Source organism: Oreochromis aureus, linkage group 15 (assembly GCF_013358895.1).
Source record: "Oreochromis aureus strain Israel breed Guangdong linkage group 15, ZZ_aureus, whole genome shotgun sequence".
In the NCBI taxonomy this organism is placed as follows: domain Eukaryota; kingdom Metazoa; phylum Chordata; class Actinopteri; order Cichliformes; family Cichlidae; genus Oreochromis; species Oreochromis aureus.
The window spans coordinates 18,300,395-18,315,747 of NC_052956.1; the positions used below are offsets into that span (position 1 = coordinate 18,300,395).

At 38.0% G+C, this 15,353-nt stretch overlaps 1 protein-coding gene across 2 annotated transcripts in view; it reads right to left on the reverse strand.

Moving 5' to 3' along the window:
* scara5 (scavenger receptor class A, member 5 (putative)) overlaps positions 1-15,353 on the reverse strand; it is a 99,609-nt gene that overhangs the window by 10,187 nt on the left and 74,069 nt on the right. For both annotated transcript variants that reach the window (XM_039599170.1, XM_031726011.2), the window contains one exon: positions 10,027-10,215. In XM_039599170.1, coding sequence (XP_039455104.1) covers positions 10,027-10,215 — 189 coding nt within the window. The remainder of the gene's footprint in view (positions 1-10,026; positions 10,216-15,353) is intronic.

Sequence of the window (15,353 nt, forward strand, 5' to 3'; positions counted from 1 at the left end):
CCACTAATATTTGGTTAAATGTGATTTAGCTAGTTGCACCTCGACCGGATGCTTTTGTTAGCCATCAATAAGCCTCTGGCATAATTTTGGTTGGATAGTTGACCACTCTTCCTACCAGGATTGGTAGAGTTAATTTAAATTGGTTGGTTTTATGGCATGACCAGAGTTTTAAGCCTAGCACATAAATTTTCAACATGAGGTTGGGGCTTTGGGATGGCCATTCCAGAAACTTAATGTTAGCCTGCTTTATCTGTTCCAAAACCAGTTTTCATGTATGACTGGAATCATTGTCCTGTTGGAACACCCAGTGGTAAATAAATGGTAAATGGCCTGTATTTATATAGCGCTTCAATAGTCCCTAAGGACCCCAAAGCGCTTTACACATCCAGTCATCCACCCATTCACACACACATTCACACACTGGTGATGGCAAGCTACATTGTAGCCACAGCTGCCCTGGGGCGCACTGACAGAGGCGAGGCTGCTGGACACTGGCGCCACCGGGCCCTCTGACCACCACCAGTAGGCAACGGGTGAAGTGTCTTGCCCAAGGACACAACGACCGAGACTGTCCAAGCCGGGGCTCGAACTGGCAACCTTCCGATTACAAGGCGAACTCCCAACTCTTGAGCCACGATCGCATCCAAGTTTCAACCATTTGCAAGTTTCAAGAATTTGCAGGTAATCCTCTTTCTTAATTATTTTATCCACTTTCTGCAATGTACCAGTATCGCTGTAAACAGTCCCAGAGAATGATGCTACCACCACCATGCTTGACAGCTGGTACATTGCTCTTACATTTGAAAGCTTCACCTTTACTTATCCAAACATACTTGCTGTCAGTTTAGCCAAACTTGAAGGTGTTGATTTTAGAGCAGGGGCTTCTTTTTCTTGAATGACACCCTCTCAGTCCATGGTGATGTAAAACTTGTTTCACTGTGGACAGTGATGCTGGGGGTCCAGCAGTTCTAAGGTCATGCCTGCCTTGACATTGCCTTGGTGCTTCCTGGGTTGTTTTTGAACCAACTGAGAGTTGAAATCTTCTTGGAAAAGTGGTGACTCATTTGAATAACTTGTGTTTCTGCTGCTGTACAGTTGTTTGAACTGATGATCTTGGAATCTTGAGTTGTTTAGAAATACCTCCGAGAAACCCTCCCAGCTTGTGTACATCTACAATTCTCCTTCTTAGATCTTCACTTTGTCCCTTAGACCTTCCCATTGTTCTGGGTATTGATCAATCCATTGAGTGCTGTCAAACAAATTCTTTTTATGCTGGCAAAAAGAGAAACTGACAATTGTGGTCAATCATCAGAACAAGGCAAAGAAATCATTAAACCCCCCAAATTACCATGACATTTATGCCAATAATGAGTGTATTCAAACGTCTAATCACAACTGTATATGTTTTATGTCTGAAAGATATATTATATATAATCAGTTCCCTGACTGGTTGTGGGAACTGGTTTTTATCCAGTTCTGAAAGATTTAAATATTCACTTGAAGCTATGTTCCTGATGACTAATTTAATAAACAGAGGATAAGACAGGAGGGAAAAAAATTGACAAATGTATGAGTAATAAAACTCAAAACTGTTTAGTTCTATGGAAAAGGCTAAACATTGTTTATACAAATATTATGTGTGTATGTACGAGCCATTTGGAAGCGTTAATCACATTCTTCAGTAATTAAACCATATTTCAAATCTTGTAGCTCTTTGAACTGTGGATAACAAACACACAGGGCCAGATCAGTTTCACAAGTGTGGATAATGATAGCACTGCTAGCACCAACAGCCAGATTAACATCCAAATGCTTGTGCAGAATGTTGTTACGGACTGCTTCAGTCAGTTTACATACAGGGTACAAAAAACTATTAATTTTTCTAATCAAAGACTTGCTGATTAGTATGGCTCATCTCTCAGCACTAATTATATATAAAAACATCTCAATGTTGTAACTTTTGCAATGAAGTGAACTGAGATGAACCTGGTGATCCAAACAGAGAGTTAAAATCAAAGTTAAACACTGAGTTAAAATATTTTAACTTCAACAAAATGATTCAGTGGCGCTCTAATGTGACTGTATTCAGGCGAAAAACACAAGGAGAAAAATTTTCTTTGCATTTTGTGTCAATTCATAATTAAACTTCCCTTGACTTGGTTACAGCTCTTTGTCACAGACGGAGAAATGTGCAGCCAATCATCCAAGGTAGGCGCCTTGGTAGCGTCTTACATTCAAAAGTTAACTGGTGTTGCGCATTAATAAAATAAGATATTTCAACTCACTATCTTCTATCTTCATTGACAATTTTAAAATAAATCACAAAAATTAAAAATAAAATGCCTGTAAAATATATTTGTTTGGAAATGAGAGTATTATGTGTGCCAGGCTGCCATGACTCACACTTTGCACCTTAATGTGCACATCCACACAGGATGATAATGATTTCTTTTATGTCAAATGTTTAATATAAAGGCTCATTACTGAATAATAATGGATAATAATGGCAAACACCTATCTGATTCAATCTGCATGCCTCCTACATTCTTGCTCTAATTTAAAGATAAACTTGCTGCAGCGTTGACATCTTGAAAGCAGGAGGACCACATAAGCACATGTGTCTCCATGCAGGCATGCACAGGGTGGAAATAAGGTATGTAGAGGGGAAAGAGCACATGAGGCTTCAGAGGTAGTTGGTCCATTGTGGTTGTACATGATACTCCAGCTGTTCTGCTGTTGAGCCTTCTGAGGGTTTACTTTAACGGACATGAGCCTTTAAACCGTTTACTCTGGATCTCAACACACATTTGCAGCACTGTGTGCGCGCTGATGTTTTGTCCGTTTACGCCAAATCTATGACACTTCACACAAACAAGAGTTGAATCACCAAACCACTGCGTGAGAGACGAGGGAAACACCCAAGAAAGGGATTTGGAAGACAGAAAAGTAGACTTTTTGTGTAATCAGGCAAAAAACAGCACTGCTGTCTGCAGAAATGAATCAAGCCAAATTTTATTTCTGTGGAATGCAGTTTGTCCAAAGTACTGATAATAGCTGTGTTTCCTCAACTACAGAGACAGACAGAGACTTTTGATGTTTCTATTCAACAAGGCAGTCAATGTTTTTAGTAAATTAGACCACATGTCTTAGTCCCGGTCTCAGTGTTTTATTTTGATAGTCCCTTGTCTGTTGGGTGCTATGTTTAATTTTGCTTCCCCTTTTCTTGTTAGTCTGATTCCATTTAGCCCTGTTCCCTGGTGTTTAATTAAACCACCATCTTAGTTTATTTCCCCGTGTTTCCAGGTCCTGTTTTTGGGTCCAATTCTGCTAGCCACACAGCCTGTATAACAATAATATATGTTATTTTTCTGCCATCTATGTATATGCACAGTGGTGGATATTAAATATGGCCAAAGTTTAATAATATAACACATTATGACCTTAATAATAAGGTCGGCACATGTACAAGTAATCTCTGTGACCCAAAAACTCAGGCTTCAGAGTGCTCTAAATGTTTTCATATTTATTTTTCATCTCTAAATGTTTCATGATGTCAGTAAGAGCATAGCTACAAGCAAAGCTAAATATTACCACAGCAGGTAGATCTGCATGTCTAATTTGCCAGATTTTTTTTACAAATTGTGAATCTTTGCTTGTTAGGCAAATGTGTAAACAACTACAGTGTAAAGCCACTGATTTCAATAAGAGCAGACACTCAAAATATGGCCATTTTTTGACATATCATTTTTGGTTGCTGTTCAGGACTCCTGTTTTCAAAGGGTATTCTTCCAGAAGAAAGTTAACTTAAAAGGAGAAGAGCTAAAACATCTCATTTGAGACTCAAACTGAGCGACTGTACACAGGACCAGTCTAAGATGAATAAAGATTAACTGTGAATAAAAAACAGTTTTCTTTGTAGCTAATTCAAGATTAAAAATAAATATTAAAAAAGGCTTTAAATGAAAAAATTATGGCCCTTCAATTCCGTTTTCAGAGTTTAATAGAAAGTTCAGTGTTTTTTTGTACAGATGTTTTTCATCACACTATAATAATTATTTAGCTTATGATTCATATTTGATGTAGCCCTGTTGCATCACAGTCAGTGGCTTCTAGGTTTGAATCTGGATCAGAGCACTTCTGCGTAGTTTCAGGAGTTTCTATCTTTTACTTGCATGGGTTTTCTCTGAATTAATCAAAAACAGGCTAGGTTAATTTTCCCATTAGTGCACCTGACAGAGTACAGAGTACTGTACTCTGGCTCCACTTGTTAAAGCTGGAGCCAGATATAAGCCAGTACTTATTTACAATCCTGCACCCCACCTCTCCCATATCTAGAATGTGACCTGATAGGTCATTTGTGCAAACTGTTTTCATAAGTTTGCATAATGCAGCTGTATAAAGAAGTGCAAGTAAAAACTGGTGTCTTACTTTTGGTTAAAGTTGAAGTCAACATCCTTAATCTTTTTCAAATCTTTTTTTTTAAGTTTTATAATCTTTTTATAATCTACTACAGTACTCTGCAAACATTTTATCCACTTCTCATTTGTTTATATTTTTTTTAATTTTTGTTTATATTTGTAAATAGCAAAGGTACATTGAAACATGTCTAAACATAAACAGAGTTGTACAATTCTAACAAGCTTGAAACTTAATATGGCCACCTTTATTCTTCAACACAGCCTGAACTCTCTTATTTCACTCTCTAATTTCTTTAAGTAGTCCTCAGGAATAGTTCTCCAGTCTTCTTGAAGGACATTCAAAGTTTCTATAGATGTTGGCTGCATTTTGTTTAATTCTCTGTCAAGTAGTGCTCCAGTAGTAGGGTCACTGTCATGCTGAAAAAATAATCCACTTCCAGTCAACTTTCCAAGCTTCCCAGTTGGTATTGCATGGTGGATCCAGATCTGAGAATACTTTTCTGCATTCATAATTCCATTAATATTGACACCACTGGCTGTGATGAAGCCTTAAACCAAAGCGGACAGCGGAGCCATGCGATGGTTTTACCGTCGTTGTTGCTAACGACAACACATAAAAACAGTCGCTTGTCTGTCCGTATTGTGGTTATATTAAATATAAGAGAAAGAGAGAACTTTAAGAAATTAATATAGCCACTACAGTGACCATCAAAACAATGAAAAAATATTGCCGTAAACAGTTTATTCTGCGACATCATGAAACAAACGATAGCGCAATATGAAACGATAGATGTTTTTATATCGTCGTCCGATATATATATTGTTATATCGAACAGCCCTAGTGTAGGCACTCTCTGTTGTACCATAAGACTTGTTGTCACTGAAGTCCAGTTCTTCTTCACAACCTTTTCTCCCCATTTCCCTTCCTAAAGAGTGGCTTCATGACAGCAACCCTTTCATGAAGACCACTTCTGATGAGGCTTCAGTGAACAGTAGTTGGATCAACTGAAGGTGCAGATACATCTTTTAGTCCATGTGTCAGGTCTTTGCTGGATTTTCTCCTGTTTCTTAAGAACATGACTTTCAGATATTGCTCATCAGCTGGAGATTTTTTTGGCCTGTCCAGTTTTTTCAAATTTTGAACACATTGTACACCATCCCAAGATATGTCAACTTTTTGGCTAAAAGGGGATTCACGATGTTGGTGTTGATATTTCTGCGTTATCTTTGGTATTTTTCATTGATTGAAAGAAAGAATTTGGAACAAATTTATATGTTTGTTTTGTTATAAGGCTGCTAATAAGTGCCTAAAGACAGAATATTAAACTGGTTCTTCTCAAAGGTATCTGTTACGTGTAGAAAAAACACTGGTTCATCCCTTGAGTTAGATGCCCATTTTTTTTTTTTAAATTACTCAAAGGTCAGTGGATAACAAAACGGAAAAACCCTTTCTTTTTCTGAAAGTGGTCCAGTACAAGGGTGGAAGTAAAAATAAGTGAAAAAGCAGCCAGTGTCCAAAGGAAAACTTTAAAAGACCTCCAGACAGCTGAAAAAGTAGTCTGCCTCCTTATAAGCAAAACATAATGAAATGAGGAGTTTCTCAAGACTTTTTCACGCTGCTGTATACGGGTTTATTTTTAATTTTAATTATGATGACACAAACTCCAGTTTCCTGGCTGAAGGTCAGGTTTCTCTGTGCTATCAGCTCACACATAATATAAACTTTATTACGGTTTTCTAAGCAGAAACACTCCTGTGTGTTATTATTAGCAGTCAATATGATGCACCATCTATGGTGAAGTCTGTGTGGTGATCTCTGCCAGACTTCCTGAAATTGATCACGATCTCTTTTGTTTTGTCCACATTGATGGTGAAATTATGAGATATACACCACACTTCAAGCTGCTCCATGTCCATTCTATAAGTGGACTCATCGTTGTCAGTGATGAGACCAACCACAGTTGTGTCGTCTGCGAACTTCACAGTGTGGTTAGTGCTGAGTCTGGCTGCACAGTCATGTGTGAGCAGACTGAAAAACAACGGGCTCAGGACAGTTTTGTATTTCCTAAAGAAATTCAGGGTTTGTAACGTCCAAAATTAATATAAAAGTTTGGAAAATACAAAGGTTATTTTTAGTTTGGGCAAAAGTTAAAACAGAAAGCTGGGAGGTTAAAAGGGTATACAGAGTTTAAGCAGGATATTTAGAGATTACACAGAAAGTCTCCAGTTCAAATCTGTTTAAAATCAAAGATGGAAAATTGTAATGGAAAACTACTGGTCTGTTTATTGGAGCAGGGATGAAGCATGAAAGGTAACCTGACTTCACTTTGGACTGCTAACTGAATGTATTTTTTACAGTTGTGCCTGATTTTGTGTAGATCTGGAAAAACTCACCTGTCGTTTCTGCAAACACTCAGATACTGTATGTCATTTGGGAGTCAGGAGGCAAATGATTGGCTTTCTCATTAAGTAATTTGTTGTGTTCTGTCCTTTCAAATCTGGGCCTGCGCTTTAAAAGCATGAAGGCTTTTCACAGATGCTATGAGTAAGACAAAGGCTAAAACGAAATCAGAAAGGTTAGTGAGTCATCTGAAAATGTATGTGAATTCCAGATAGTTTAAAACTGAATCCAGCCATGATGTTAGCCTGTGCTGTTTTCTTGAGGTTGTCCCCTGGAACAAAAGCATGATTTCCCTCAATTTTCCAGACTTATTGGTAACAACTCAGCCTGGACAGAGGCTCTGAATGATGTCAGGCTGACTGCTGAATGAAATAAAATGGGGAAAGAAACAGATGGATATGACCCCTGGGAGTCTTTCTTGACGACATCTGGCTAACACGACTTTCACCATAAAAGTTTAATATTAATCCCTGCAGCATTTTAGGGTACTGTTGTGCCACTCAAATCCAAAAAGCAGCAGAGTTAGTAAAAATCAGAGCGACTTCCATCATTAAGTTTCACCATGGATATGTATTGTAGATAAAAACAATGATTGCCATGTTCCTCATTGCAGACCATGAGCGCTGACCTATAAAGAATGAGCTTAAAAACTCAGGAAAGACTATTACATTGCTATTACATCAGACTCACCAAGTGAAAGGTTTATTCACTTAGTCAACTGGTTCAAATGGGAACAGCCTGACTTGGTGCCAGATCCCACAGTTTGCCTTCAGAGGTCTTGCTGAGTCCATGCCTTGGTGAATCTGAGCTGTTTTGGCAGTAGCATGCGAGTAACCAACAAACATAATGCCATAAGGTTTTGGCCCACTGATATATGGGTGTTTTGACACAAAATGGTTTATAATGTGCTTCTAATTCACCCCAGCACTCACTCACACTTACATGCTGATGGTGGCAAACCCAAAACCCATTAAAGACACTTTGGCAGAAGAGCTGAAACCAAACTTGCATTTTGTGGAAATTCTAACATTTCCTGAAACATGAGCACTACTTTACCACATTGTCATGTGGTAAAGTAAATAAAGCTGTGATTAAAAAACAAGAAAAAAAAAACAATGTGATGCTCTTATACTAAAATTCCAGTGGTTAATAGTGTCAAGTCCTGAGTCTCTGACCATGTGTTTTGACTTTTGTAAAGTTTATGGTTCATTGAGTTTTGTATTTTTGGTTATCATTTGGGGCTTTAGTTTTTATTGCAAGTGTATTAAACTGGTTGTATTGTGGGTTCTGTTCACATCTCAATTATTGATTTGTATGTACTTCTCTGTGACTCGGTTTAGTATGGCCACCCTCAGTGTCCATTTGTTTCTTTTTAGGTATTTATTTCTGTTATTTCCTGCTTCATTTTGGTACTTCTTTGTCTTTTGTGGTTTGTATTTAGTTTTATTTTTTACCTTGTCTAGTTACCTAGTTTCTGTTTACCTGTGCCTCATTTGCCACCCTTGTGTTCAATTCTTTTAATTGCCCATTTGTGTGTATACGATGTCTTCCTCCATCTATATAGAATTTTTCCACCAGTTTAAAATCAGACTGGCATAAGAGTGTGCATTTGTGCAACCTGCTAGTCACCCACCTGATACAATAGCAGCCACCTGCTTGCCAGATCCTGCTACCCCTAAGTCCTCTGAAAGGAAGTGATGATTTTGGCAATGCTGTTGAGCCTCATTGCTGCAGCAGCAGCCCAGCAGCAGCGCTCACTTCCCCTAAATGCCTTCTAGTGTGTATATAGCAGGGTCTTCCCCTGAGTCATCGTCACAGTGTCTGTTTTTGGTTCTTGCGTCTTCTCTGACTGAATTATTGGATTCCTCTATTGACTTATATTGGAATTTTGGATTTTTCCATCTGTTTAAATAAAGATACATTTCCAGTTTATTCTGTTGCCTTAAGACTTTGAACGTGCTCGCTGGTCCACTACAGGGTACTGTCTCAATGTTATGATTTGATTTAATCTGATATAAAAAACCCCACCTGTATTCAAATCACTCTCAATTCTTTTTTTTATTTGTATTCAACGGTGAAGGCACTAACATATACCTCACCCTCATCTTCTTAAAGGACTTAAACTCGGTCCAGCAGTTTTGCTGCCTCTGGTTCAGATCCAAACACTATTTTGAAATGAACCAAGTTTCTCTCCAAAGGGATGTTTGGTTTTCAATACCTCCTCAGCCAGCTTGGCACCATGTTAGCATTAGCCACCTTTTCCTGACTCTTTGACTCATAAATGTAAGAAAGTAATGCGTTTCCTCCTTTGTTAACCATATTTCTGTCAAAAAGGGCCTTTGATGAGTTGCAGTCTCACAATTCCCACCTTGCAAGTGGTGATGCATTAAATGATTGAATTCATTGATTGCAATAATAGCATATGGCCAAAGCAAATCTTGGCTTTTCTCAAGGTCCACCAGTGCGCCTTGTCACACCACACCATTGATGTAAAGGATGGTCAACATGCAACAGTACACTACTTCTTTTAAATCATCATACAGTAAATGCTGATTGAGCAATGTGGTGAGTACAAATTATTACGTCCTTTGCAGTTCCGTTTGGTTTTCTATAAGGCCTACTATACTGATCTGAATACAACATCTCCTGGGAAATTGAAGGCTAAAAGGAAGAGGATCTTGTCTATGTTACCTCTGCGAAGGAGGTTATATGCTTGTTGTTGTTTTTTTCATTTAAAGGATCACTTGAATAGATTCAAAGTTTTTACCAGCGGTGGTCTGAGTCTGCTTTTACAGATTATTCTGGAACATATCTTTCAACATTCAAATTTGAAATTTTTGTGTCACAATGTCATAAATACATATAAAACTGGAAGATGTAAAATTGGAAAATTTAGTTTCAACTGGCAAACTCTTTTACTAATTAATGCATGGCCTAACCTACTACACAAGCCACAGCCAAAAAATATGGCCACCTATTTGGTGTTTCTAATTGATGGTCATCTCTGAATTGTCACACCTACTTGTACTTTTTATGCCAAGGTAAGGTAAAACGTAACACTGACATGGTGGACCAAGTCGACCTATTACATCCTTTGGCACGACCTGAGGTTGAATAAACGCACGTAAGTGTTACATGAACTGAATGACAGCAAGGTTTGCAACAGATTTAAGTTAAACACACCAATGAAATAAGAGTGTTACGCACCCTGCCCGAAGCGTCCAGTCTTATGAACCTCGGTTGCTCCTTGGTATCCCAGCATCCTGCAGACTACGTCTCCATCCTTTTTATCCCAGACATCATCGCACACAGTTCCCCAGCGTTGTTCATGGAAAACTTCCACACGGCCTTCGTGAGGACCTGACCCATTCACCAACCGTACCAAGGTCTCCTCCACTGAAAACCAAACACACAAAAACAGAAGCTTTGTATCCAGATACACAAATGCATTGGCAGAGGCATTCCTACATTTTGTTGCAACTATTTAGTGTGTTTGCAGAGTGTTTTTAAGCATTCAATTGTTATTTATGCCAAAAAGACAACAATAAAGGCCCTCGCTCATTTTTATCTGGCAATACTGGCATTGCCTTGGACTCATTTATTGTGTTTATAAGTTTAATGAAGCTCTGTGAATCACACCAATATGAAAACAAACTGAGATGAATGGATTTTCTTGACATGCTGAAAAATAAAGTTTCCATAAACCACAGAAAAACACTCTGAATTAACAAGAACAATAAAAAAAATACCCTGGAAGCTTTTTGTGTTCTTTTGTGAACCCTCTTTAAAAAAAATTGACGCAAGTTTCTTTCTGAATATACTTTTTTCTGTGATTGTAAAGCCTATAATATGGCAGCAATCTCACGGATGTGAAGCGAATCCATTGAAGGGTATTGAAATTCATAACTTCCTACTTTGGAACTTCACAGTATGCATCTGTAAGCATTTATCCAGTTTAGCTTATTTGAGCACTAAAGACTACCAGCTGCTTAAAAATACTGAGGAAAGGAGGGAAAGTGAGTGAATAAATAAAAGGAGAGATAGAAACTGTAAGTGGACATCAAAGATGAGAAGTAAAAAAGGAGACAAAGGGATGAATTAAAGTAGACTGCTAACAGGCTAGGAGTTTTGCATAGTCAAAACATTTTTATAACATTGTTCAAAAAACTGGAAAGGTAGGGGTGTGGTAAGTTTGACTGAGGATTAAGGCAACAGTGGGAGCTTTAAGTTACTGATTGGGATTGCTCCACTTTGTTTCTACTATTTGTTGATTTTGGAGCATTTTAATTTGTTTATCTGTCAAATGTCGATCATGTTTGTGCTTTGGTTTTGATGCAAAACCTTTTAGCATTTTATTAGTCTTTCCTTAACACTACTTAGCAGATATGCTTGCACCCATAAGGTCAATGGATACAGCAATGGTCTGGTCCAAACATGGTAACTTCTGGCTCTCCAAAAAACCTAACACAGAGTTAGGCAAAACATTCATGTTAAAGCTTCAAAATGTAACCTAAGACTGCGACTACACTTTATGACATTCTTTTATATACAGTCTCTGTAAAAAATTCCTCACATAGGTGGACACAACAACCATCTCTGTATTGTTGTTGTTGTTCTGGTTTGACAGAGTATTTTGGGTCCTGTAGTATAATAAAAATCTAAAGGTTGAAATAAGGTCGCAGGGCCCTGGAGTGTAAGCTATCACAGGGCGGAATTTTAGGATCATCCTTTTTGAAGGAAGCTGGTTAGTTTTTAAAGTTGTAAACCTCTAGGAATGCATGTAAATAAAAGTACTAGAGATGCCCCATTTTCATGGTTTTAGGGTAGGAAGGCCTTGCTCACAAACTTGCATGTAAGAGCTTACAGAACAAGTGTGTGTGTAAATGAGTGTGTTTGTTTTAGCACAAGCTTCATGGCTCTACAGTTCATCTGGTATTCCTCAAAGTATGCAGCAGCTGTTCTCATGTAATTGATTTGATTTATCACCTTTCAGAGGGCAGAGAGGAAATAAGAAGAAGAGGTAAACACACACTCGCAGCTACACGTTTCTGGACTGCTCATCACTGTTAAGACAAAGTGCCGCGGAGTAAAGCCAGACACATTATATAGACAGGATATTAGTCTCATCAGACCATCATATATTTTAACTGTGTACCATTTAACTCTCATTACAGTCAAGTATTTTGCACTCACTAGCCCATCATAATTTAATATCTGCTGTATTATTATATTGTCATAACTGCTGCACATATTTGTATCATATTCTCTCCTGAGAACCAGCAAATTCAAACCAGAAATTAAACATTATTTCAACCTTCTGTTGTACTTTTGTGCTGCAGGAGGTTTTTTCAGGCAACTCTGCCCCACAAACTGTTAAGAGTAGAGCACCACATGTTTCGTTTTCAGCTAGGGACAAGCATTTGAATTACTTGAAACAGTTATGTTCACTCATCAAACAATAACACAATACAATTTTTGGTATTGCCATGCATATAAAAATGATCACACTGATTAATAGCCCTTGTGATTGTTTAGTACTTCTCTAAACAGACAGTTTACTATATATCCTAAAGCTCTTCTCAGCCAAAATCTGAAGCAATAGACATTTTGCTACATTTTCTATGCCTATTTTGGATACCCACAAGTCCTCTAAATGAAAACTTAAATCAAATGCTAATGGAAAGTAGATCTTTTCTTACTATATGACATAATACAACATCATACACAATTTACAGGAACTTTCCCAGCTCGGTTGACAGTATGTGAGTGTCCTGATACCAAGAACAGCCAATGACATTTGTGGAATGTGTCATTTCCTTTAATATCTGCATGTTAATGAAGCAAGGTTGACATGTTAAGTAATTCAAGTCTTAAATGCTGCATCATTTTTAGCTTTGCATGCATGCATGAAAAAACTTGAGACATGAAAAACCATCTTCTTACATCCTTCTCTTACTATACTCTATGGGGTGATAGAGTATCACTAATGTTCATCTGTTTCAGCTCTTTATTAGTCTCTTTCGAAGAGCTTGAGACTCCCCATGGAGAAAACGAGAGACTGGGGAGAAGATAAAGGAAAGGAAACGCTCCGGAGGTACCACATGTAGACTAATCACAGGGATTTATATCTAAGTCTGTGAAGAGCTGGACAGCTGAACTCTGTTGAACTACCTCATGTGTGTGCTTTGTGTTACAAAAAAATTGGTAGAATTCAGGAAATGCATGAATTACATTCAGTGAATAACACTGCAGCCTCTGAAAACTCCAAGAGTTGGACATGCATTCAAACGAAAACAAGACCTGACTGCACATTAACCACTTCCCTCCAAAATGATCACCTAATCATTTGTAATCACACTCATTGTTTATCTACTGGTAACAGTATCCTTTCAGCTAAAACTGGTCATTAAGATGTGCTCATATTTTGTAGCAGTATGTGTCGGACTATAATAAGAGCTGTGTTCAGAGGATATGAAGTATGTAAGAAGCCTAGGAGGTAGGGGTTGTCTTTTCGAATCCAAAAACAAAATTGAATACACAAATGTCAAAAGGCAGCTCTGAGACTAAACTTTGAGAAACGTGATTAATCTGACTTTCACTAGTTTGTTTGAATCATCCAAACAAACATGCTAACAATTTAGCCTAGTGTGTGTCCTGTTCACAGGACTCAGTACTAAGTTAAATATTCAACACTTTGAATAGGATAACAGCTAACATCTGTTACTTGTATACTTTGGTCTATATCATTTTGTTTTTATGACTCATGTAGACAGCTTTGCAACATTTCACAAGTTTGTTTTAAAATGAGTCAGCCAGATGTTATGCTAGCATTTTGAGTGTTAGCTCAAATAGCTAGTTGGCTGTAAAAAATATACAAAAAATATGCCACAGATAGTTGTTGAAATTATAAAGTTAATGGTTGTAGACTAGAAATAAGAAGCAAATATTTGCCTGACACTGAGGACACGTTGTTAAGTCATTAGGAATTTTGAGCAATACAAGGACAGGAAGGTTGACAGGTTTAGCCAAAGTAACTAGGGCCAATACATTATTTGGTGAAATAAAAAGTGGGGTAGTCTAGATATAATAACATGTCAGCGTGTCAGCATAACCACTAATTACGTTTTGGATCAGAATATGTGGAAACAGGTAGCTATTGGTGGACAGAAGTCCTCTGAAATGTGTTTCCCACTAAGCCCTCAACTTTATATAAATAGTAATGACTTTTTCTGAGTGTTAAAGTGTAGTGACACATGCTCACAGAGACAGAAGTCACTTCTCAAATCCCTTAAAGTAATTAAACCAAAGGTCAGTACCCTGGTTTCTAACTTAACCCATCAGCCTAACAGCTTATGTCTTACATTCACTTTTGACAGCCAAGAAAGTGATTCATCATAAAACAGGGGCAATGTAATCTGGACATAAATCATGTACTGCTTCTGTAAAAGTAAGGAAATTAAAATAAGCTTTGATAGATATAATGACTGTTTCTGTTCAGTGAATACTAGTCAAATGAGCTTCAACTGCTGGGGGCCTTCCAAGTGGTTCAAGCCTCTGAGGCCAGAGAAGCTGCAGCAACCACAACATGAAGGCCAGAACATGGAGTGATAGAGTATTACTAATGTTTTTCTGGCAGGCAGGAAGAATCTGTACTGGATTGAACTACATGGCTCCAAGACAGCAGCTAACTAGATCCATCTGTTCATAACATCTTCTTTCAGCTGCTCCCTTCAGGGGTCACCACAGCTAATCATTTGCCTCCAGCTCACCCTGTTACTTGCATCCTGCTTTGTCACACCAACCCTCTCCACGTCCTCCTTCAATACTTCCTTGATGCTTCTTTGTGGCCTTACTCTTTTCCTTCTGCCTGCCAGCTCCATATTCAACATCCTCTGTCCAGTATATCCGATATCACTCATCTCCACATGTTCAAACCCTCTCAACTTTGCCTCTCTAACTTTATCTTTTGCAAAACATCCCTTTCACTCTTGCTGATCGTTTCCTCACCCGCTCCACCCTTCTTGCACTCTGTTCTTCGCCTCTCTTATGCACTGTCCATTGCTTTAGATGGAGAAGTACATTCTGATATCGGATTATCTCATTTTTTGACACTGGAAGGCCACACTGAAGAGTAATGAAAACTTTCCTTCATGTTGATTTTCACATTCAAAGAACTACATGGTTTCTCATGAGCTCAAGTCCCAGTACAAACACAAATTTCTCATTTCTGAGTCAGAAATCTGAACTCGTTAATGTTTGGATCTCTGTACCTGCTGATGTGCACAGGAAAAACAAACAATAAATCAACTACACTTCATGCTGGAGTCCTGAGATCAGCTGTCAAACTGCCAGATTTTATGGCTGTTGTAATATGTGAGCTCAAGAAAAAAACATTACATCAATGTTGGCAATGACTTCTACATGAAAAGAACATTTTGTTACATGTTACATGCCCATAGGAAAATATCTCAAAGGATTTATAACAGGCAAATGTTTGGCATTTTCACCGCCTCAATACTGAAAATCAAAACAAG